The sequence below is a fragment of the Carettochelys insculpta genome, chromosome 8, assembly GCF_033958435.1.
Source record: "Carettochelys insculpta isolate YL-2023 chromosome 8, ASM3395843v1, whole genome shotgun sequence".
In the NCBI taxonomy this organism is placed as follows: Eukaryota; Metazoa; Chordata; order Testudines; family Carettochelyidae; genus Carettochelys; species Carettochelys insculpta.
The window spans coordinates 57,831,183-57,856,017 of NC_134144.1; the positions used below are offsets into that span (position 1 = coordinate 57,831,183).

The 24,835-nt window shown below is 40.6% G+C and overlaps 1 protein-coding gene across 1 annotated transcript; it reads left to right on the forward strand.

The window, feature by feature from the left end:
- Window positions 1–24,040, forward strand: MCM6 (minichromosome maintenance complex component 6). Its single transcript, XM_075001111.1, has 17 exons — window positions 1–401; window positions 2,129–2,275; window positions 2,648–2,758; window positions 4,087–4,336; window positions 4,951–5,116; window positions 5,200–5,345; window positions 6,857–7,007; window positions 7,668–7,809; window positions 9,848–9,989; window positions 10,145–10,252; window positions 10,718–10,873; window positions 11,680–11,808; window positions 12,617–12,778; window positions 14,570–14,705; window positions 14,994–15,161; window positions 18,329–18,468; window positions 23,532–24,040. The coding sequence occupies exons 1-17, from the start codon at window positions 304–306 to the stop codon at window positions 23,643–23,645; spliced, it is 2,466 nt and encodes an 821-aa protein (XP_074857212.1). The 5' UTR covers window positions 1–303; the 3' UTR covers window positions 23,646–24,040.
- Window positions 24,041–24,835: the final 795 nt, after the last annotated feature.

Below are 24,835 nucleotides of genomic sequence, written 5' to 3' on the forward strand. Positions count from 1 at the left end.
CATCCCTCAGTCCTCTGCATAAGAAACAGAGCTGCTGTCTCTTCATTTGCCGTCCGCCGACTCTCAGACTTTCCCTTTAAATGCCACCTCCCCTTTTACCTCACCGTCTTCTACCTCTGGGAGGAGTCGGATTTGGCGCGAAAATCTTCCTGGGGAGCGCTCGGGATGGGCGGGCCGCGGGAAGAGAAGTGGCTACTGATTGGTCAGTGCTGGCGCCGCTAGCCGCGAGGGCTCACTCCGCCGTGCGCCTGCTGCTGTCCCTCGGTTCGCATCCCTTGTCGGTGGGAAGGCTGCGCTCGAGCAATGGACCTTGCGGCCGGGGATGCGGGGGCCGCGCACCAGCAGCTCCGGGATGAGGTGGCGGAGAAGTGCCAGAAGCTGTTCCAGGACTTCCTGGAGGAGTAAGTGTCCCTGGTAGGGCTGTTGGGGGCGGCGCGGAGGCACCAGGGCCCCCCAGCGGGCTGCGGTGCTGTCCCCCTTTCGTCTCCGGCTGGTGCTCCTTGCTGGAACCGCCTGCAATGGGGGAGGGTGCAGTGCCGGCTGTGACCCGGCCTCGGAGGGGGGAGGGGCACAGGGGGGCCCCGGCTGCGCCCCACCTCCGCGGGGTGTGGTGCAGCTGTGTTGCCCCGTCCAGCCGATGTGTTCCCCGTCCAGGAGCTGTGGGAAGTGTGGGGGTGCGTACGGCGGGCGCTCTGAGGTGCGCTGCCGGTTGTGGGAGGAGGGACACCCTCCTGACATGACCCTCGCATCCACCTGAGTCCTCTGCGGGTAGGTATCTCCTCTGCGGAGGCCTCCAAGCGTCTGCAGCTCGCTCTCAGTTAAAATGCCGGACGTTGTGGGGTGGAATGTCCTGCCTCGACGGGCGGAAGAGACCCGGCTCAATGTGTGCTGGGGAAAGGAGTGCAGCTGCCTTTTATAGTTAAAATCATGTGCACCTGAGCGAGTTCTGTCGCTTCTCTTTTTGTAGTTGTTTCGTGTCCCTTCTCTTTGACCTGCGGGGAGGGGCGTTTGTGTCTTCCGTACTTGGTTTACTTCTGTTTGAGCATGCACCTGTTAAAGCAGAATGCAATCCCAAGTGTTTACGAATTTAATAAATTCATACTGTTTATGAGAGTGCCTTGTACCTTAGTCAGTGCTTTGGCTTGTGCATTTGGATGGTAGTGCCCAGAAAATGGCAAAAATCAGCCTTTATTTTATGCCCTAAGTTTCTTGTACTATTGCTCTTAGCTCAACCATTTAATTATTTGAACTGCATTTAAATTTGGTGCTTAGTAGTTATTCTCATGAATGGTGAGTCTCCTCTGAGGCTTATGAGAGAGAATGTGGGTCTCCCTTGGGTTATTTGAATCTTCCTAGTTTTTCTTTCAAATCGTTAGCAACATTTGTTCAGTAACAGTTAACAAAGCTTTGCATAGTGTTTTGTCATCTCTCGATTGCTAATGTTTCTACTTGTAAAGTCTTTCTAGGGGTGTTCCATCAAAAACAAACAACCCCCCCAAAGCTATTGAATTTTTTTCACATAGTCTAACACTTATAAAAAATTAAAAGCAATTTTTACCTGTATGTATCATTTTTAAACTGTAAATAAAATGTTGTCTGGGGAGTCTGGTATATGAAATAAAGATTCAGTTGTATGAATTCATGGGGCAGGAGGAAACTCATTTTTGACAACAATATTTGTAAGACTCAGCCTTTTTTTTTTTTTCCTCCTTCCCACTTTACACAGAGCACAGAAGAACTTTGTGTTCAGTTGCTGTTGGTATAAAGGACAGGCTGCACCTCCCTCATCCAGCATGCTTAGGGCCTGTTAAGTCCTGAACAAGAGAATTTGCTGGATGATGGGCAGTCCAGGGTTTCTGCATCCAGACAACCTTGCACTCCAAGACTGCTGCAGTTTCAGCCTTCCTTCCCTGGAATTCCAGCCCCAGCCCACGCTCCCAGGGGTTGCAGTTGTTCAGCCCCTTGCCCCCCCCCCCCCCCTCGTGCTGCTGCAGGACAGGCAGGGGCTCTGGGCTGGCAACATTTGTGGTCCTGCTAGATCATGGATGTTGCTGAATGGGAGGGTACAAGATTTGAGAGGTGCAACCTATAATGCAAAATTTTTCCCCTTAAATGCGGTCACTTTCAGATTCCAGAACAGTGATGGTGAAGTCAAATACTTGCATGATGCTGAAGAGCTAATTCGCCCAGAGAGGAACACATTAATTGTGAGCTTTGTGGATTTGGAGCATTTCAATCAGCAGCTTTCTACCACTGTCCAGGAGGAGTTCTACAGGTAAGCCTCACCTGAGAACTGAACATCATGACCTGGATATTACAGTTGATAACATTTCCCCCACAATTACATTAGAACTTTCTGCTGACTGGCCTCATTACTAGCTCTACCCACTTCAGGTGTTGTGTTCAGAACTACAGTGTCATCAAACATGAGGCAAATGCATTTGTGCTGTAGGGAAAAGCAGATGGGCAAAAAGGAAATGCTAAATAAATCCACCCCTCATAGTACCTGCTACTTTCAAAAATATTTATGGTTGCTTACATGTGCCCTAGCCCTTGTACATATCTGCGGTGGCCTTTGACTATCTGTAAAGGGGAAAAGAGTTATGTGTAACTTCAATAAAATGTGAAATGCTTTTCTGTATTTCAGAGTTTATCCTTACCTGTGTCGAGCAGTAAAGACTTTTGCCAAAGATCATGGAAACGTTCCTCCAAACAAAGATTTTTATGTTGCATTCCAAGATCTACCTACCAGACACAAGTAAGATGCTATTTATTTTATTTATTTATTTATTTATTTTTAGTGAACTGGACTATGGAGACAAAAAGCAGTCAAATAGCACTTTAAAGACTAGCAAAATAGTTTGTTAGGTGAGCTTTCGTGGGACAGACCCACTTCTTCAGACCATAGCCAGACTAGAACGGACTCAATATTTAAAACGCAGAGAACCAAAAACAGTAAGCAAGGAGGACAAATCAGAAAAAGATAATCAAGGTGAGCAAATCAGAGAGTGGAGGGGTGGGGGGGAAGATCAAGAATTAGATTGAGTCAAGTATGCAGACGAGCGCCTATAGTGACTCAGAAAGTTCACATCATGATTTAAACCATGTGTTAATGTTCCGAATTTGAATATAAATGTCAGTTCGTCCACTTCTCTTTGTAAAACGGAGTGATAATGTCTCTTCAGTAACACACATACCTTGAGGTCATTGACAGAATGCCCCGTTCCATTAAAATGTTGACTAACTGTTTTGTGGATCTGGAGTGTTTTGATGTCTGTTTTGTGCCCGTTGACCCTTTGTCTAAGGGAGTTAGAAGTCTGTCCAATAAAATAAAATAAAATAAAATAAAAGCTCACCTAATAAACTATTTTGCTAGTCTTTAAAGTGCTACTTGACTGCTTTTTGTTTTGATAGTGTATAGACTAGCACGGCTCCCTCTCTGGACTATGGATATATAGTATAAAGAAAATCTGACAATAAACACGAGTGGGCAATGAAATTTTGAATAGATTTGAATAAAATTTAAATACATTGAATAGATCCCAAGGCCAGAAAGGGACTATTGTGATCATCTAGTCTGACCTACTGTGTATCACAGGCCAAAGAACACCCCAAAACTCCCAGAGTATATCTTTTAGAAGACCATCTAGTCTTCTAATATTTTCCAAGTCCTCTGATTGTAATTAGATAAGTATTCTTTGACTTGTCTATTTTAAAATCCTTTTAAGATATTTTGTGTTCAAAACACAACTCTTAAATGTAATGCTAACTAAAATTTGTCATCCAAATTATATTCTTTATCACAGAATTTTAGAAACGCAGAGTAAATGAGCAAGTTTTGTTAATGCTAAGTGTGATATTGACAGTAATATGTCTTCTTCAGTTATGTTGGTCTGGTTCTGAATCCTCTTAAAGGCCTCAGTGAAATAAAGTGCTTAAGCATGTGCTTAGATTCCTTTGAGTTAGTTAGAATTTAAGCAGCTACTTATCTTAAGAGCTTGAGCGATTTGCTGAAATGTGCCATAAACCTGCAGAATGGGAATTCAGTTATGGATTGAATGATTACTAATTTAATATTTTAAACAGAATTCGAGAGTTGACATCAGCCAGAATTGGTTCATTGATGCGTATTAGTGGACAGGTGGTACGTACCCATCCAGTTCATCCAGAGCTTGTAAGTGGAACCTTCTTGTGTCTGGACTGTCAAACAGTGATAAAAGATGTGGAGCAGCAATTTAAATATACACAGCCAAATATCTGCAGAAATCCAGTCTGTGCCAATAGAAGGAGATTCCTGCTGGACACAAACAAATCACGATTTGTTGATTTTCAAAAGGTATTGCTATGGTTTCCCTAGAACTTTGTGGAGTGTATCTGTTACTGATGTTGGCATATTTAAAAGGCGATATTGCCACAAGTTCATATTCATTCTTGATTATATGGAGTCAGATATTTTGCAGTCCTAACACGAGGTACTGGAACTTGTGACCTTTGGCCGCTTTCTGTCTCCAGGGGCTTTCCACCTCACTATTTCAACCCTTATTTTAAATTTCCTTGACTTTTTTTTTTTAAATCAAGCCACCCTGTTTTTTGCAATCTTTTTACTGTCTAAAGCCTAAATTTAGTTAATGCACTCCTTTTGAAGAAGGAGGCGAACAGTGAGTTGATAAAGCAAGTATAGGGAGCTCTTTTAAGTCTGTCGTTGCAAAGCATTTTCCCAGCTTTCAAATCCAGTAGTATATTTTATATAAAAGGAAGTAGCATGATTTTGTAGGGAATGAAGCTCCCAGAGTTTCTCCACATGTTCAATATCAGAAGTTTAGAAATCTATTTTTCAGTCATTTAAAGTAGCTGCTTATTTTCAGCAGAGCATTACCCCAGTTTTCTTAACCCGTGTATTATATTATAATATGCGCTCTAATATCACTTGTAATTCTCTTCCTTTTATAGGTTCGTATTCAAGAGACGCAGGCTGAACTGCCACGAGGAAGCATTCCTCGCAGTGTTGAAGTGATCCTGCGTGCTGAAGCGGTAGAGTCAGCTCAGGCTGGTGACAAGTGTGACTTCACAGGATCACTTATTGTTGTGCCTGATGTAGCTCAGCTGTCCACCCCAGGTACACTGGTATCTATAAATGATGACTTAAACTGTCCTGTGCTTGTACTTGGAACAAAATTAAGACTGTTGCTCTTATCACAGGTGTGCGAGCAGAAACTGGTTCCCGTGTAAGTGGTACAGAGGGTTATGAAACTGAAGGAATCCGAGGACTTCGTGCTTTGGGAGTCAGAGATTTGTCATATAAACTAGTCTTCTTAGCATGTTATGTTGCTCCAACAAATCCACAGGTAAGTATTGAAAGAAGATAGACTTGAAGAGAGAGGTGGGGTTTTTCTTTGTTTTTTCTTTTGTTTTTTATTTTTTGCCTCTTGTAGAGCATGAGGCTCCAGTTTATCTGTTTGATTTTTGCCCTGGATCTGATGTGCTGCTACTGTTATATCTTCTTCCATCTTGGTTTGTGTAGCAGATCCTCTCTTCACATGTTCTTATTATGGCTGGGTCTGTCAGGCTTATCTTCTCTCTGCTGGAGACCTCAGTGCCTTGACACTTCTTGCCCGAGGAATATCCACTCAGTTTGAGAGAGCAAATCAAGAAGATAGTCCTTCAGAGGCCTAGAAGAGCCAAAAGAAAATACTGACCAATAAAGAACTAGCAGGCTGTTTAAGAATGTGTCTGCTTTTTGCTCAGGGGCATGCAGCATGAGACTGGGATAGAAAAGGAGCTCCTTAGGGATAACCCAGAACTTAAGCTCACATCAGGGCTTGTTAGGGCCACAAACATTTTAAGGTTGTCTTTTTTTTTTTTTTTTTTGCTCCTTTGTCTTAAGATGCAGATCTAAAGATGCTGAAACCTCAGTTGCTATTTTGCTACTTGTTGTTTTGAGACTGAGACTAAATTTGTAACATAGGCTGCCCTGCCCCAAGTGGGCAGCCAAGCCCATGCTTCGCCCTGAAGAGATTATTTTTATTACCTTAATTTAACTCTTCATGGAAACATTCAGAGATGTAATTAGGTGACCCACTGTTGAGTTTTAAAATAAGATAGTTAGTGACCTGCCTTCATCCACTCAGCTATACAGCTTGGCCTATCTCTTCCAATATTTGCATCTCCCCTAGGGTGTCTTATATGTGACATGAACAGATGTAAGCTCCTGATGTTGAAAATTATGGATCTTTGGGTGCTTCCACAATACAAATGGCTAAAAATAATTTCAACAACTGTCTGTTGGTATGTATTAGTGCCACATGAATTATGATCAGTGTTCCGTGTAACATGCACTTGTGTAGCTGTTCAGGAGAGATTTGAATGCCACCCACCTGATTAGCAGAGTGCCCACAGCTGGGTTTTGTTTGTACTGGTGATGCACATTCACATATGCTTCAATGCATATAAAAATTTATTCTGCACATGGATGGAAAAAATCCACACCTGGGTTGAAAAAATTAGATGGACCATGAATAACTATGCATAATTCTGCTGGCAACTTGATGACTGCATAAGTATAAAAAGCATTTGAATCCTTCCTAAATTTGCTGGAAGCGAAGGCATTCTGCTTCTATTATTAGTGATATGTTTTTCATTTACAATTAATTTCAGTAGAAAATTAAAAGAACAGTGTTTTAGCACAGACTTTCTAAACCACTTTATCCCTGAATTCTGTATCTTTTCCAGACTGAGCTTGTGTTTTTATTTTTATTTTTTAAAGCTGTGGGATTCCCTCCCCCAGCCCCCGGCCATAGCTGCCACACTTTCGCTTTGTATCATATTTCCTCATTCTTACTTTCTAATTTTTATTCAGTTTGGTGGGAAAGAGCTCCGAGATGAGGAACAGACTGCAGAGAGCATTAAAAACCAAATGTCTGTAAAAGAATGGGAAAAGGTGTTTGAAATGAGCCAGGATAAAAACCTTTACCACAATCTCTGTACCAGCCTCTTCCCTACTGTACATGGTAAGAGTCCAGCTGTTTTGGTAGGGATAGTAGATTGCATTCTTGACAATGTCAACTATTGTCATGTTGGGATAAGAAGAAGCTATGTAACTAATATCTCAGATCCTCCTATCTAGTGTTTATAGTGCTGTATAAGATGGTAGGATTTTGTTTAATATTTCTGATGAAATTCAGTCAGAATGGTAATTTCGAATACAGGGTGAGTGACCTTTTTTCTTTTCTACTTGTTCAGTAAACCACATAGTATTGCCTCTGGATGTAACCCTTGTGTAATATGAATACTCCTAAAAACATCACAGGGATAGGATTTCACAAATCTCTCGTCAGAATGGAATGTGAAATTTTGTTAAGACAGTAGATACATTTGATAAGCTGTTTTGACACTGGCTCAGAATATGTAATTGCTTATAAACTTACTTCTATCTGTCTTTCTGAATTCCTGTCCAAAGATTTGGGGCTGCTGTAATGCCAGGGAAATCAGCATCCTTGTGATTTTGTTCTAACTTGAAATTGCATCAAGATATAAATGCTGGTTCCAGTGCATATTGCTCAGATACATGAGATTTTAAAATTCCCTTGTGCTGAATTTTTATCTAGAGGAAGTATAACATCCCAAAGTTGCCTTATGGGCCTTTACTGGAACTTCTGTTTGTTGGGCAGGTAATGATGAAGTGAAACGAGGAATTCTATTGATGCTCTTTGGAGGAGTTCCTAAGACAACTGCAGAAGGCACTTCATTGCGCGGAGACATTAATGTTTGCATTGTTGGTGACCCAAGTACAGCCAAGAGTCAGTTTCTCAAGTAAGCATTTCTTAAAAAATCTAGCACTTGCATGTTGTTGGTTGTAATCTGTCTGTTGGGAGAAAGCTGTAAAACACTTAGTACATGTGGAAATGGAACATATTTGTCTTCTGAGTGAGTGCTTCATATGTGGTATGCAAGAATTACAGGTTGCACCTCCTTGTCTGGCATGGTCAGGACCTGACAGGTCCTGAGCAAGGAGAATTTGCTGGACCAAGGGAGGACCAGGGCTTCTGTCCCTTGCCAGCACTGTACCCCTGGAGCTGCTGCGGCATTAGCCTCCCTCTCCTGGGACTATGTCATCAGCCTAGGTTTCCCAGGGCTGGCGTGGGGTTCTAGTCCCTGCCCCTCAGCTGCTGTGGGGCAGCCAGGGAACTCTGGCTCTGTCCTCTGGCCCTGTGGGTTCGCTGCTGGATGACAAATATTGCCAGACAAGAAAGTACCAGATTTGAGAGATGCAACCTATGTAAGGAATACTATCAAATAGTTAGAGTTAATCTTGTAAAACCTGTAACAAATCCTAGAGAAGAAATATTTTATCCTGGAGAACTTTTTTTTTTTTTTTTTTAAAAAGTGAGAGTCAAGCCATACTTAATGTGTATCTTTGTAGCATTAAGTCAGGTGAAGAGAAGTAAGTTACTTGAGCACCTATTTCCAGAACTGTGCAAACATCACGGAGTATTCTTGACAGATACAAAGGGAAATAATAAATTCCGTTGGCTACACCATAAGAACAAGGTGGTGGTGGTGATTGTAGGAATGAACTGGTGCTCGAGAAATCTGGTGACAAGTGTTGCTTTTGACAGAATTTGAGTAAGAAATGCAGTATATTTTTAAATCTCAGAATATCCCTTTACAGCAGACTTAGTGTACCATGATTTATATTACTCTTTTTAGAAAATAAACAAATGAATTTATATTCAATATTTTGTAAACTAAAATATGAGATATGACATGGTACATTATTTTATGTGGTTTCCACTTGCTGCGTAGTCTAGATGAATGAACATAGGTTTTGGGAATAGGAAGAACTAAATTCTAATTCCAGCTGTACGCTGACTTATTGTGAGGCTTTTGACCAGTTTTTAAACACACCAACATTTTCCCTCAACCTCTAAGATTTGTACGCTTAACAGCTGAGGTTCAGTAGGTATTTTTAGAAGCTTAATGTTTGCATAGTGCACAAAATACATTGGGAAAGTTACTAAAATACAATCTATCAGAGAAGTATTTCAGTTAGGAACAACCTACCCTAAATTCTCAATTACTGAGGGATAAGGTACGCTCACTGCTATGTTTACATTCTTCAGACTACTCTCAGGGTACGTCTACACTACAGGGAAGATGGACCCTGCTGCAGTTGATCTTCTGGAGTTTGGTTTAGTGTGCCTCATGGAGACACGCTAAACTGAATTTACAGGGTGCCCCGCTGACCTCAGTTCTCCTGTCTCCTGGTAGGAGTAAGGGAAGTCGACAGGAGCTCAGGCTTTCATCGACCTCCCTTAGTGGAGTTGGCATGGAAGGCCAAATTAAGGTCCTTCAACTTTAGCTATATAATTAACTTAGCTGGAATTGTGTACCTTTTTTAATTTGACCTTCCTCTGTAGTGTAGATCTGCCCTAAGTATAATGGTTGAGAGAGTTATCTGCATATTTGGTTGCTAATATTTAAATTGCATCATTAAATTTATTTAGCTAAATTTGCATATTACATATTATATGCATTTTATGACTTTTAAACCAAACTTTATACCCATGTATACAGATATCCTTTTCCCTAATGTGTGTATTAGATATTTTAACATTAAATTTTGAAAAAAAGCTTTTAATTCACAGTGGATATCCCTGATTTTGGTACAAATTAGTGAGAATACCAATGTTTGTATTTTTCCTTTTAAATAACAGAATAGGTGTTTATCTTGGCCTCATAGAATAGTAGGATGCGTCACTGTGTGAAGGCTCTTGAATCTGCACCTCCTTGGAGTATTTCTAACAAAAATAGTTCAGACTAATTACTTATGGGTACTTCTATCGAACAGACACGTGGAGGAGTTCAGTCCCCGTGCTGTGTACACCAGTGGGAAAGCCTCCAGTGCTGCTGGTCTAACGGCTGCTGTAGTGAAAGATGAGGAGTCTCATGAATTTGTAATTGAAGCAGGAGCCCTGATGTTAGCAGATAATGTAAGTCCAATTAATATCTGAAGCAATATTTAAGAATAATAGGGTTCTGATACTCTGTTTGGATTTACTTTGTACAACTTTGCAAAAGTTTTACCTTTCTTGGCATAGCTGCTGTAGAAATCAGGTCACCTTCTTTCTGTACGCTCTTACTTTAGGGAGTCTGTTGCATTGATGAATTTGACAAAATGGATATACGAGATCAAGTTGCCATCCATGAAGCAATGGAGCAACAAACTATATCCATTACAAAAGCAGGAGTTAAGGTAATTTTTGCCATTCTTTGCAAAGTCTGCATGCGTATCTGTGTATTTGTAATATGTATATTTAATTACAGGTTCCTTAATTTTTCTGATCCTCATTTTCCCCTACCTGTAAAACTAAGAAACCTACCTTGAATGCACTAAGTATTATATAATATTTTAAAAGTGTCTGCTGCAATCTTTGAGAGACTGCAATCTTCACTGGTCACATTGTTGACCTTTAATATGAATTGTATATCAGGGCAGAGTGCTAGTAGGCTAAAACTCTTTTGTGGCACCATTTCTACAACTTTTTTGTTATGCTGCTGGGGACATTGCAAAGTACATGGCTGCATTAAATGGATAAATTCTGTATCTAACAGCTGGAGAAGAAGCCATAACTTGTTGGGTTTCTTTAGCAATTAGCACTGACAAGTTGCATATGTAAAGGTTTAGTGGTGTTTGTTTTTTTCCTTCTTTCATTGTCAGGCTACTTTGAATGCCAGGACTTCCATTTTGGCTGCAGCAAACCCAGTTAGTGGTCGCTATGACAGATCAAAATCCTTGAAACAGAACATAAATCTGTCAGCTCCCATCATGTCCAGATTTGATCTCTTCTTCATTCTTGTGGATGAATGTAACGAGGTAATTGGTGGGGGCAGTAACTGTTAATAGCCTTTTCTTATGACTCTCTCTTCATTCATGTTAGAAGTACACATCTTCTTTACAAGTTATGCTGATTAAGGTGAAGATCTTTAAAATTTCTAGTGATTTGGTTTAATTTGTGAGCTGAGAGAATTATTCATTCTTAAAAATGGCTGATCTACTGAAGCTGTGACCACTTACGGTTGTCCACATGTTTTGGTGTGCTGACACCGGCATTTACTATATTGCCCATGTTTCCTTGTACTCTCCTGTCAATCTGTCTATCTTTTCTCTTTCATTGTACACTTTGATTGCCAGTTTTATAGGGTGTAAGGTCGTTTTTCACCATGTGTAGCATGGTGGAGTTCTTGTCCATGGCTGAGGCTCCTAGGCGTATGATAATACAGATAATAAGAAAATGAGATGTAGAAAGCAATTCCTCTCTGTATCTTTCCTTAAGACTGACTTTCTTCTAAGAGACATGGTGCTGATGGAATACAGAAAAAGAGATGAAGGGGGGAAAAAAGAACTTAGAATTCCTTCACTGCCAAGTTCCAGAGTCTACCAGTGGTTTAGCTAAGACACTGTTCATAAAGTTCCAAGAGGTCATGGCCAGTCTTGTTTGCATTTTTACTACCTCTTTCATGCCTTGAAAACTTTGAATGTTTCAAATGGCATGCTATGGTATAGTTTTATTTTGCTCCTCAAAAATACAGCTGTGTGGGAAATAAAGGAACAACGTCCCTGTTGTCTGCTATCATCAGTTTAACAGTCTGAGAATATCTAACAAAGTAGTGACTTCTTAGGTTACAGATTATGCCATTGCCAGGCGCATAGTGGATCTGCATTCCAGAATAGAAGAATCTGTTGACCGTATATATTCATTAGATGATATCAGACGTTATCTACTATTTGCAAGACAGTTTAAACCAAAGGTAATTATTTACTTTTTATATTTTATCTTAGAATACAGAAAGATCTAAGGAAATGGCTAATGCTTTCTTTGCGTGGATAGAAAATCAATGAGCTGATCACACAGTGTAACAGTTAAGGTTTGTTTATGGAAAGCTTGGACTATTTTTGGATCCACTTGCTCTCCTTATGCATGCGAGAACTCCAGACATCATAGTTGTGATTTGTCTTAAGAACTTCAGCTGCATATCAGTCCCAGAAGTAAATGAAGAGCTTCGTCATGTTTATTTCTGGGTGTGGGTGAAAAAGTACTCCCTCCAGCTGTATCTGGTAGTCTGTGGTTTAATGACTTGTGGTTTAATCAAGCTATTGGGTTGAACAACTTTTAGAAAGATGACAGCACATAGAAAAAAGTAAATTTGAACATAACTGAAGTAAAATCTTTGCTGATCCAAATTGGTCCTAAAAAGTGGCTCTTAGAAATATACAGCATAACTTTCAGATTCCACTAATGCAGGGTTTCCCAAACTTCATATAGTTGGGACCTGGTTGGTTTGTTTTTTGTTTTTTTGGTACCTTTTTTTTGTGGCCCAAAAGTATAAACCCGTATTTAAAAAAAAACAACTGAAAAATGAATAAAAGTTCACTGTTTGTTCACAATAATAATAGTACATAGTGATAATTTGTATATTTTCTAAGGATAGGTATATTTTCTTTTTTCCAAGGACCAATACTGGTTCATGGACCACACTTTGGGAAACACTGCACTAATGGAAGCAGTGTACTTGTGCAAGTTCATTTTGAACAAATGTACTGTCTTCTTTCACTCAGATTTCTAAAGAGTCAGAGGATTTCATAGTTGAGCAGTATAAACGATTACGTCAACGAGATGGCTCTGGAGTTACAAAGTCATCCTGGAGAATCACAGTACGACAACTGGAGAGCATGATTCGACTGTCTGAAGCTATGGCCCGAATGCACTGTTGTGATGAGGTATGAAATAGCTTTAAAAAACTTCTTTAAGTGGTTTCATAAAGACAATTAGCATTTTGGTCTTGAAACTTGGGGGTGATGCTCCTGAAATTGCTTTTCCTTGGTTCTTTTCTTCCTTTGCTTAAAATCAGGTCTCTGATCCACGCTGTATTCAGTGGTGTATGGTATGTCCACTCCTCTTTCATGCTGCTATCTTATTATTCCATATTTTAAAAAAATGTCTCCCAGTGCCGTGTGTGGTGTTTATACTGTGGCTTATATTTTCAAGGTTAACTGAGATATGGTGTGTCCAATTGAGACTGAATTCATGTGCTCAGCAATATTAATATAAATGTTCACTGTTTATCAAAACAGGAAGGAGAAGAGAAATAATATTATGAAGAACTACACAATCTGAGTTACATCTCCATTGGCATTGTGATGGAGTGGGCTTGGGGGGATGCTGCAACTCAGTTAAACCCCAAATCAAGAAGGAGCTAGTAGGGCATATAAGCCTCAGTGAGGCATTGCCAAGTATGAAGAGACATGCACAGGCTCTGTGTGGATTTGCGCTCAATGAGGGGGAACCAAGGTCAAAGGACCCAGAGAACATTTGTAATCATGTTTACATAGTTGCTCATGTTTACTGAGTGTGATTTCTTGTGAGATAATAATTTTACGAATCCCATCCATGCATTTTTTCCATAATCATAACCCGCATTTAAATAAACCAATCTGCTTCATTGTGAATGTAGGAGTAACATGATTTTTACTAATTACTGTTTTAATTTGATGCATTTTGTTCTAAACTGGTATGATAGCCAAAACCTGTCTGCTAATTATAAAGTGGAAGGAGCAGTCATCCCTCAGCACTTCCAGGATACGCCCACCCCCACATTGCCCCCACCGCACCCCCATCCCTCACTCCAGGCAGTGTTGTGCCACCAATGATGTAAAGGCCCTGGGGCATGGCACCACTGCCTCTGCAGTAGCACTTGGATACAGCCTGGAGTCCCAGGCCCTGGGGAAACTGCTCTTCCCGCTGCTGCCCGCCCCGCCCCGCCTCCCACCTCTCCCTCCATTGGTGGGCCTGGTTGGGCCAGTGAAGATAGTTCTAGTTAACTTTTTTCAGGTTTCTTGAATACGCTTGCCAGGAAGACATCACAGCACTTTGTTGGCTTACTGGAAAGCAGAAAGTGAAACAAGAAAATTCAGATTTCCATTGTTCAAGTAGTGTGCAAAAAAAAAAAAAAATCTTTTATTGAATAGAAACGGTGTCACTTTGTAAGAAAACATTAGCACTTTTTGTAATTTAGGCAATATTGCTTGCTGTGTTTAAGGGTCAATATCCCATCGAAGGTCATTAAGTCACCATATAAAAATGTCATTGTGGGACTCCCATGTTCATTATTTCTATGTTCTCTGTGTGGGCTCCGTTTGAACAAAACCTTTTAAAATTGTTAGCCCTGCAAACTCACCATCAGCACAGCTCTGCGTTCCTCATTAATCCTATCCCAGGTTCCTGAAAGTCATACATTCTTTGGAGCACGTGGTTTGGCTTTCAGAATTCTTCAAGTTTATGGCAGTTGCATGGGATAGAAAGAACCAACCTTTGTTGTCAGAGCTGAGGATGTTTTTGGAGCGAGACGAAAAAATACATATATATTTTTTTCTTTTGATGTAGCATTAGTGAAATGCAAATATGGAGCCCTATGCGCTGTCATTCTTAGTCACTGCTCAGGGTGGGATCACAATCTGAAGTACAGTTCTTAAGTTCTGAACAAGTGAATATGTCTGGAAAATCTCTTCCAGGTTCATCCCAAACATGTGAAGGAAGCATTCAGGTTATTAAACAAATCCATTATCAGAGTTGAGACTCCAGATGTCAATTTAGACCAAGATGATGAACAGCAAATGGAAGATCAAGAGGCAGAAGATGGGGTCAGTGGTAAGTAACGTACTGACAGTTTCTGGCTTTGCTTGTGGCTGGGAGGAGAGTCCTTCCAATGGTTAGTACTTAATTGTTTGACAGAGTGCATCTGTTTTGTTTTATGTTTCACCCTCTGTCCCTGCTTTCTCATACTGTAGTGCCTTGAGTAGGGGACTGTACTTACTCTGCCTCTGTCTTGTTCTGGTCTTGGGAAGGTCACTTATTCTACTTCAGTTTCCACATCAGCATAATGATGTTAATTACCTAGAGTTTAAACTTTATTCATAAAAAAATATGTTGATACAGGTGATGCAGATGCCCCAGCAGGTGTCAGTGGTCTTGTGAATGGGATCAGTGACCATTCTGAGGATACAAACAAAGATGCAGCACCCAAGGCTTCGCTGAGACTTGGCTTCTCAGAGTACCGCCGGATCTCTAACCTCATCGTGCTGCACCTCAGAAAAGCGGAAGAAGGTAGGAAGTAATTTAAACTATGCAGAGAATGGGCTACATTGTGACAGATGCTTCATGGTTACATTGTAGTAGAGGGCTACAACTCTGATCTGGCATTTGTCAGCAACAAATGTTGCCAGGGCTAACATCTGAGTTGTCAGGTTGGTACACAAAATCAAAGCAGACCCATTCACGGTAGATCATTGTAATTGGCAAAGAAGTGGTCTTTGCATTAAAGGAGGAAAAACAGCAGTAAAGGCAGAATCTCATTGAAAGCGTGGACATGACCCACAGCAGGTAGAAAGCATAATCGCCCAAGGAAGGCAAAGCAACGTGTCCTGGAAAGTGTTGGGGCACTGAAAAAGCAACCGAAGATGTGGCTTAATTGCAAGAAGATATTGAGACCTTTTTTACTCTGAAACTAAGCTGCAGAATTAACAAGCTTAAGAATGACGAACTACTAGCCTGGTCAGTGTTTATACAGAACAAATCAAACACTTTAGACCAGTAATAAGGAGCTGTTTAATTTGGTTAACACCTGCTCAGCCACATACAAAGTATCCAGGATCTGGCTCTCTCTGTGGGGTGGGGGTGGGGCGGGGCATGAAGAACTTCATACCAATATGACTTCTATGTCATCTCCACAAACTGTAACATCTCATCCTAAACTGCCTGTTGCCACGTGTTGAAAAGCACCTAATTCCAGAGCATGCTGAATTCTGCCCAGCCAAGTCATGCACCTCCTGAAGTGCCGAATGTCACCTGGTAGATTGGAGATGGCTTTGAGAACAGCACGGTAACAGGTTTGACAAACACAGCACCTTTCAGAAGCATATGATAAAGTAAAAGTCACTGACTTTTACAAGTGACACAGTGTCTTACTAGAGAACTAATGTTTTTATGCCGGTAGCATAGGAAGTGGTGGCCTTGGTGGCAAAAGAAAAACTGCTTACCACAACAAAGCATAGTCTTCTCAACATCTGTGTGAATGATCAACCCCGAGCTAGTGATAGGCATCAGCAGACTAAGCAATTGCTTAGGGTTCCAAGTAGCTCCCGAGCTGGTTTGCTTTTTACTATATGTGGATTTTTGAGGGGTGGGGAGAAAATGGGTGGCAATATGTCTGCTTAGTGTCTCCAGTGTGTTAGCTTGACCTCTGGATCAATTGATTTCATAATGACGGAAGTTTCATCCATGCCAATAACTTGTGTGCTTCTGCCTAAGCCACAGCTCTTGTCCAGATCTAAGCTACACAGACATCAGCACTGTTTGAGTTCTGCTGGAAACCTTGGAGTGACTCTCTGGGCTGCCATCTCTCCTTCAAGGCACAAGTTGCAAAGGCAAAGTTAGCATTCAGTCACATGCTCAGGACACTTGCTGTTTCAAAATGGGTAATCATCTGCACGATCCTAAGAGCCAGGGCATGTACAGTTTGCTATTTGAAGTGCAAGTACATGTAGCTGGTGTGGGAAAGATGGACTCACACTGGATCCTGTGCTGTCTAACAGCTGCTGCTACATCTTGAGGTGCCTTAAAGTCAACCAATACAATAGTCTAGATGGACTTGCCAGAATTGCTCCGCCAGGTCTCAGGAGAGTGATCACAAGCAAAATTAAATTTATTATGGCAGGTTTCAGGATACAGATTGAATCTCTCTAGTCTGGCATCCTTGGGACCTAACCAGTGCCAAACCAGAGAATATGCTGAACCATGTTTAACACTATTAAGTTTAGCAATGTTGTTTAGCAGCATTATCAATACTCTTCCACTGCTTACTGAGCTTTTAGAAGATATTTAGCGGTAAATTAGAGTTAGACAACAGCGTAGAACACTGACAGCTGGTGGCTGTAAGCTAACTTTATGGGACAAATGAGAAAGTTGGCTAAACTTGTAAGTGGACATCCTGCTAACTAAAACCGTTCTGGACTATGGATGTTGTCAACCAGGGAGTGTTGGATTAGAGAGAGGTTCATCCTGTACCAGACTTCTGCTACATGGTGACACAAGGCCTCACTAGCAGCAACAAAAGTCATCAATGGCTACATAACTGAAAACGAAGCCCACATAGCTCAAAATCGTCAACAAGAATGTTAGAATGGACTTTGATGTTGCTAAACACCTTCCCAGGGGCATAGAGAAAGATTGATAGACCTGGAGATGTTTAAATCATGTCCAAATGAGCTGGAAGGTCAAATGTCAGCATGCAGAAGTGGGTTATGCTAATGATCCAGACACATGTGACTCTAGTGAAACACACATCGTCTGTAGGTCTGCCAGATTTTGGAAGAACATGCATCATGGATGATCTAACCAGGGTTGCAGACAGACACACATTATTTGCCCAATGCTGGAGAAGGACACAAGAACATAATTTTGTAGTAAAAGGACACAAGAACATAATTTTCAGAGAGTACAACGCATTCAGAAATCAAGTGCACTCAAATCCCGTGCAGAAACTTCTCTCAGGTTACACTTTGGTTTAGCCAAGTGGGTATTGATGAACACAAAGGCTGTTGGCTTGAAAGCTGGGAGAAGGGTTGCATGTTTTTTGTCTTTTTTTTTTTTTTTTTTCCTTTCCCCCCACAGCACTGTGACCGCAATATGTCAGCTAAAGTGAGGTCACTGCTGGGGTGAAACATGCCAGCTGTTGCACAATAATGTAGCAATCCTATAGGGAAAAAACTAAGATTGTAAGCAAAGACTGCAATATACAATTAAAGCAGGAGAAGTGGCTTATGTAGACAATGTGCCATTACTACAGAAGATACAAATGTTGTCTTTTGGGTAAAACAGCAGTGTTTCATTCTGTTGGGTTTATCTGGAAGAAACTAAATGCTGCTGCTTGCCACTGCTTCTTAACTTTTGTACCTTAAAGCTGGTGATTTTGCCAGACATCTCATTTAGTTTGTGAGCTGCATGGCTGGATAGAAATGAGAGCTTTAATTCTCAGTGTACTTAGCTCCAATGTGATTGTGACATGTAGTCTGTCATCAGACACCTCATGTCCTGGGAAATCAAAACTTTGATATAAATAATCTGACAGGTTATTTTGGGTTTCTCTTTTCAACACTGTGAACGTTATACTAAGCCTTCTCTTTGATTAGTTATCCTATTATTGCTTTATATTTATGAAATCTGGGAATTGCTATTGTAACAAGAAAAATTTAGGTTTCTTTTTTTCCTTACAGAAGAGGATGATTCCTCTTTAAAGAAGAGTGATCTGATTAATTGGTACTTAAAGGAAATTGAGTCAGAAATAGATTCTGAAGAAGAGCTTATAAAAAGAAAGAAGATCATAGAGAGAGTCATTCATCGACTTACACACTATGTATGTATGCAGTTGCTTGGATATTCAAGAGTTTTTAGTCTATAAATTGTTTTTTTGATACATTTCCCAAGTTAAGGAACATACAGTATGTCTGTGCTCAGGTACCAATAATTAGTGCTGTATAAATACCTAGATATTTTGAATTTTTCTGTTTAGAGCTCTGGTCAAGGAAGGAATGTCAGAATTATAGCTTAACCTGGAAAAGGGATGAGTGGCTGTGAGTGAGCTTCAGTCATTACCTATTTTCCTTTTCCTAGGTATTAGTAGATGTCTATTGTCCCGCTGAACTGCAAACAAGAAGCAGACAGTCTTACTCCCTGAAGCTTTCCCTGGACTCCAGTTTCCAGGGCTGCTTCCTTCCTCCCCACCCCCGTAATGAATTTGAGGCATTCATGGAATATAGTGTGAGCCCATGGTGGATGGAATGTTCCCTTTGCCCAGGTAGCTGGAATATTCTTGTGATCTGGCTCCACATTGAGATTGCTCAATTAGGGCAAAGAATGCAGCAGGCAGTCCCCAAAACTGGTGGCTATTTTGGTAATTGGATTCACCAAGCAACAAAACAGTTTTTACAATGCCTTTAGTTTATTCAGAAGCCAGAAATACGTTTCTTTTAAAGCAACCTATGCTTGAGCTCCCTTCAAGGCAACCGAGTCAAATATATGATGAACAAGATTTTGAGTATTCTCAGCTTAAAAAGTTCTGCCACTCCTAAAGGATCAGCCAAGAGGGCAGGGGACTGGACGCCATAATCTCTCAAGGTCTCTTTCAGTTGTATGTATGTCTTACCAGAGGGCACACAGACTTCATAATACTAACAGTATAGACACATATAGAGTCCTTAGGTCAGTTTGATAGAGATGGTAAGCTTTAGAGTGTGAAGAGTTCTTTTAGCATTAGTTGCATAGGTCATAGTCCAATGTCTAACACCAGCATTAATCAGATTGGAACTTGGGGACTTCAGTCTTGCAACTCAAACTTTCTCTGATTTAAGATCTGAGATAACAGCATCAGGACCCATGATCTTTCTTTATAGTTCTCTGGCAAGTCATCAATAGCCTCTTGACAGCAAGCATTCCTTGGGTGAAGAATAGTGGCTTTAAAATTAACTTCCTATTTCCTATGTATACCTAGGTAACTAGTGACAGAGAGATAGCCGTGTTAGTCTATAGTCTATCAAAACAAAAAAAAGCAGTCAAGTAGCACTTTAAAGACTAACAAAATAATTTTACATGGTGAGCTTTTGTGGGATAGATCGTTGGTCTGAAGAAGTGGATCTATCCCACGAAAGCTCACCGCCTAATAAATTACCATGTAACTAGGTGTGTTCACCAGCATAAGCTAATTTATCCATTAAGCGGTTCATACAGTTTGCTACAAATGTCAAAGAACAGTCAGTGATCTTATTCACACATTCCATCTAAATGTTAATATTCCCTTTTGATCTCTGAATCAACAGACATAGTAATAGACAGGAACCATCTGTTTACATAGTTAACATCAACTAGATACACACAAGTGCCTAGAATTAGAGATAATACTAATTACCCAACAATATGAGTTTGGATTTCAAACATTTAGTCTAGCTAACATGGCTGGGTTCGCTGTTTATAATGAAAATCCCCAGTTAGCGTTTATACACTTTACTAACATGTCTATAAAGGTTGAATTTGTGTCATTTAGCTTGCTAGTTGTTAACTCTTTTGGGCACAGTATCCAAATCTTCACTTTTATGTTTAGGCCTCTGCCGTAGTGACATATAACATGTTCTCTAGAAATTAGACTTGTAACTGTATTAAAATGACATGTCAGAGCGATGTTGAGAAGTAGGCTTTTGATTAAAACTGAATTGGAAAGTACTGGTTGGCCTACACTTGGCAAGAAATGCTTTGTCTTACTATGGTAATGTTTGGGGCAGGCAAGTCTACTACTTAACATAGTGTAAAATGTTGCTAAATCAGCTTGTTATGGTAGAATTTACATAGCAAGAATTACTGGGGTTTTAAAGGTTTAATCTACCTTGGGTGAGTGACTGTTCCAGACTCAGTAACAGAGAGTAAGCCGTGCTAGTCTATACACTATCAAAACAAAAAGCAGTCAAGTAGCACTTTAAAGACTAGCAAAATAGTTTATTAGGTGAGCTTTCATGGGACAGACCCACTTCTTCAGACCATAGCCAGACCAGAACAGACTCAATATTTAAGACACAGAAACCAAAAACAGTAAGCAAGGAGGACAAATCAGAAAAAGATAATCAAGGTGAGCAAATCAGAGAGTGGAGGGGTGGGGGGAAAGATCAAGAATTAGACTGAGTTAAGTATGCAGACGAGCCCCTATAGTGACTCAGAAAGTTCACATCACGATTTAAACCATGTGTTAATGTTCCGAATTTGAATATAAATGTCAATTCGTCCGCTCGAATTGACATTTATATTCAAATTTGGAACATTAACACATGGTTTAAATCGTGATGTGAACTTTCTGAGTCACTATAGGGGCTCATCTGCATACTTAACTCAGTCTAATTCTTGATCTTTCCCCCCACCCCTCCACTCTCTGATTTGCTCACCTTGATTATCTTTTTCTGATTTGTCCTCCTTGCTTACTGTTTTTGGTTTCTGTGTCTTAAATATTGAGTCTGTTCTGGTCTGGCTATGGTCTGAAGAAGTGGGTCTGTCCCACGAAAGCTCACCTAATAAACTATTTTGCTAGTCTTTAAAGTGCTACTTGACTGCTTTTTGTTTTGATATTCCAGACTCAGTAGATTAAGCTAATTTGGTATAAGGCACCTTCATTCTGCAATAGTAATCAAGGCAAATCCTGAAGGAGCGTGGCCTCTTTGCAGATTGAGTGCCATCCAGATTGATCTCCAGCAGGAAGTTGGTTGGCTGGTCCATTCTCTGTCACTTACAGTCTTACTGTGCCAGTTTAAGTTTTTGGTGACTTGGATTGCCAACCAGAAGGCATGGCATTCCATGGTAAATTTGACTTCCAGATTTGTTGCTCTTCAACCCTAATACTATAGCAGTACCAAGAAAACTGTCAAAACTAAACCAATGCTGATGAAGGTGGTTGCTGTTATATACACAGAGGCATGTGCAGATATGCATCACCAAGAGGAACATATCTTGCCAGCTATGGGAGCTCTGGTAATCGGCTTGGAAGCACCTGAATTTCTCCAGGATGGCTGCCCGAGGGCTCTGCTTACAGTTAATACTAGTGTCAATGCATCAGCCCAAGCTTAATTGTCTTGCGTACACCCAAGTGATTCATCAGTAGAGTTGGCACCACTAGTTTTCCACCCTGACCTCAGTCACTTCAGCTAATGGAGTAACTGATAGCAATAGCAGGTCACCATCCTCTGTGTGGACCAACATTTTAGGAAAGATGAGATGCACACTTTGTCAGTGGCTTTCACAGATATCTGTGAGTAGCTAAGAAATTAGAAGACTCTGGAATCTTGGATTCCATTCTGTGTTCTGGGGGAAAGTATGCTCTAGTGAGCAGAAACTCTCCTCCATCCCGTTCCAGCCTGTTCAGAATATTCTTCACTGCTGGCTCCTTTGTCCTAGTCCTAAATTCTTCCCGTTTTACTCATTTTTCAGTCCGGGTGTGTGAGGCCTCATCCAAGATTCTGTCTCTATAGCCCACCCAGTCACAGTTATCCTCTGGCTTAACAGATCTGTCTCCTCTACCCCATAGCTCCTCAGATTCCAGCTCAGTACTTCTGTCACCTGCCCACCCTCCTTCCATCCCACCAGGCTCCTTGCCATGATTTGCTTCTGTCCCTGTTACTGGTCTGGCTCATGTCTCTTCTGCATTTGAGCTGACTGAACTTCACCTCCATGCTGCCTGAGCACCAGCAGGAGGGGCATTGAATGTACATGAAAGACAGGCTCCCTGCTCTCAGTTACAATGCCCCACTCCATCTCTGCTTTGGGCAGCCATTAGAAAGGAAAGTTCTGCTTAGCCCTTGTGGCTCAGAACTGGATAGCGCATACTCAGTTGCTCTGTGAGAATGACACACGTGCAGGCTGCACTTGTGTATGAGCTGTACTCAGATGGAATCTGTGGAGATTTTAGCTGTTAAAATTTGAAGTCTTTACTGAGAGAGTTCAAGCTATGAGTTTATTCTTCCCCTTTAGAGCTCTCCCCCCCTCAAAAAAAATCATATTTGGTCAGGGTTTCACAGGGACAGTAAAACACATGCCTGTGGCACCAAAATTTCAAGTCCTTACTTCGAAGTATAAGGACACGAGCTATTCAAAGACAGTCTCCAAAATATTTTACATGGCTAAAGCAATGTAGGTTTTTAAACTAGTCTCAGTCTTGGGAATGACTGAATCACTTGGGCTGAAATTTTTGATATAAAATTTCATCTGAGACCTATATCCAGCAAAGAAAAGTTCCACTTTACCAAGTGCTAGATCTTATTTATCTTATGTCACTTAAAACATGCTTATAATGGAATACAGTGAGCAATTTTAATAAGCGTTGCTACCTGTCCTGTGTATAATAAGGGTCACCTGCTCTTAAAGGTGAAAATGGGGGTCGGGGGGGGGACGACTTCCAGAAGATGAAAGACTCTGGAGTCTGATTCTCAGCAGGGGAGAATAGAATGTTCAGTGTAAATAGGGACAGGTATGCGGAATTAAAGGGGTAAACCACATCATTGGGAGGAAGGGTGGTCCAGTGGTTGGCACTCTAGACTGTGGGAGCCTTGGATTTAATTCTCTGCTCTGCCACAATTATCCTCTGTTTCTGGATAAGTCACCTAGGCCCAGACCGCAAAGGTATTTAGGCATCACACTCCTATTGAAATCTATCTCAGTGACTCCATGTTCACTTGGGTATCATAACATTGGGGGTGCTATATAAATATGTAAGATAAATGGAACTGTGTGGAAGGGAGGTAAAGAAGATGAAGTAAAATGCAAGAGGGAGTAGACTTTTCTTTTTTAAAAGATAACTCCAATGCAGTAAATGTTTATCTTGGGAAAAAATAACTTCAGTATTTAGGCTGTAAGCCTTTGTCTGAGTAAGAATTTTTGTGTCTCTTTCAGGATCACATTCTAATAGAACTCACCCACACTGGGCTAAAGGGCTCAGCAGAAGGAGAGAGCTTTGATGAAGACCCATACCTGGTAGTTAACCCCAATTATCAGCTGGAAGACTAAGGGTTGTAAAATACCATAGTAGGACTTACTTTTTTAATTGCATGTTGGAAATACATTCTTTGTACATTGTTGCAATATTTGCTGTATAACTGAATCCTTAAATTTCTATGAGCGCTTTACTGTGATGTGAAGCAATACTCATAGTACTAGTTAATTCATAGATATTCAGCATTCCTGTAATGTGTATTTATACCAGTGGCATATTATATAATGTTTGGGTGGGTTTTATGGCCCTGTTCCAAACAAGGCAAGGTAAAGCAACATGAGATTTTTTTTTTTCCGGCATGAAGCTATCCAGATGCCTTTTTTAACAATGGGGAAATTTGCTTTATTCTTCTATAGTATCTTGTTAGTAAGATTTTATGAAATAGATTTTTAGAATTCTGCTTTTCCTATTAAATAAATAAAAATTTGTTAAATATCAGTAGTTGTCTTGGTGATGGCTTTGTTCTGAGACTGGGTGCTGTTCCACTTATGAACTGTCCTCTTCTTTTGGTCTGCAAGCTGAAAATAATGATTGTAAATGCTTATATTTCAAACAAGCTTCTATCTTTACTCTCCAGCTGATGTGACTTCTGGAGGTTTTGCTTAAAATTTTCCAATATTGGGTAATTAGAAAATATGACTTTCACTTTATTTTAAGTGACTTTTTTAAATTGCATGTTTTAAAGTAAAATCCTCAACCTAACAGACAGGTCCAAAATACGATGTTGCCTGATGAGGGGAGATAGCCTTGTCTTTGTCCCCCTGGTTTGTGAGCTGCCAGGAGGTAGCAGCCACAGGATGAATGTGGTTTCTTAAGATGTGGACTTCAGTGAGTTAGTAACTATAGTTATTTTTTAACCTTCAGTCCTTAAATCAAATATTAGGCTTTTTTGCTCAGGTGAAGTTGTGCAATGAGAACTTCTGAACATATGTTAAAAAGGCAAAGAAAAGCACAAATGTGAGCAACTGTTAAGTTTTTGCATGTCTTGTTTAGCTTTGTTTTCTGAAGAAAGAAGATGCTGTCACAGTGAGCTGGGCTATGTAGGGGCCTAAACTCTTTGTGGCTGATTTGAAAATACTAAATAAATTCTTTTTGAGTGATTTGCCCAGACATGTTCCACTCTTGGTGTGCAAGGAGCCCACCTATGCATGGGGCCCACCGCGTTTACAAAGCTGCATTATTTTGAATAGCAGTTGTCAATGGG

Bases quoted from the DNA above. Each gene is read 5' to 3' on its own strand.
- MCM6 (XM_075001111.1), top strand. From the start codon at position 304: ATGGACCTTGCGGCCGGGGATGCGGGGGCCGCGCACCAGCAGCTCCGG. The intron at 5,117-5,199 runs GTACACTGGTAT...CTCTTATCACAG, and splicing joins AGCTCAGCTGTCCACCCCAG to GTGTGCGAGCAGAAACTGGT. The intron at 5,346-6,856 runs GTAAGTATTGAA...ATTTTTATTCAG, and splicing joins TTGCTCCAACAAATCCACAG to TTTGGTGGGAAAGAGCTCCG.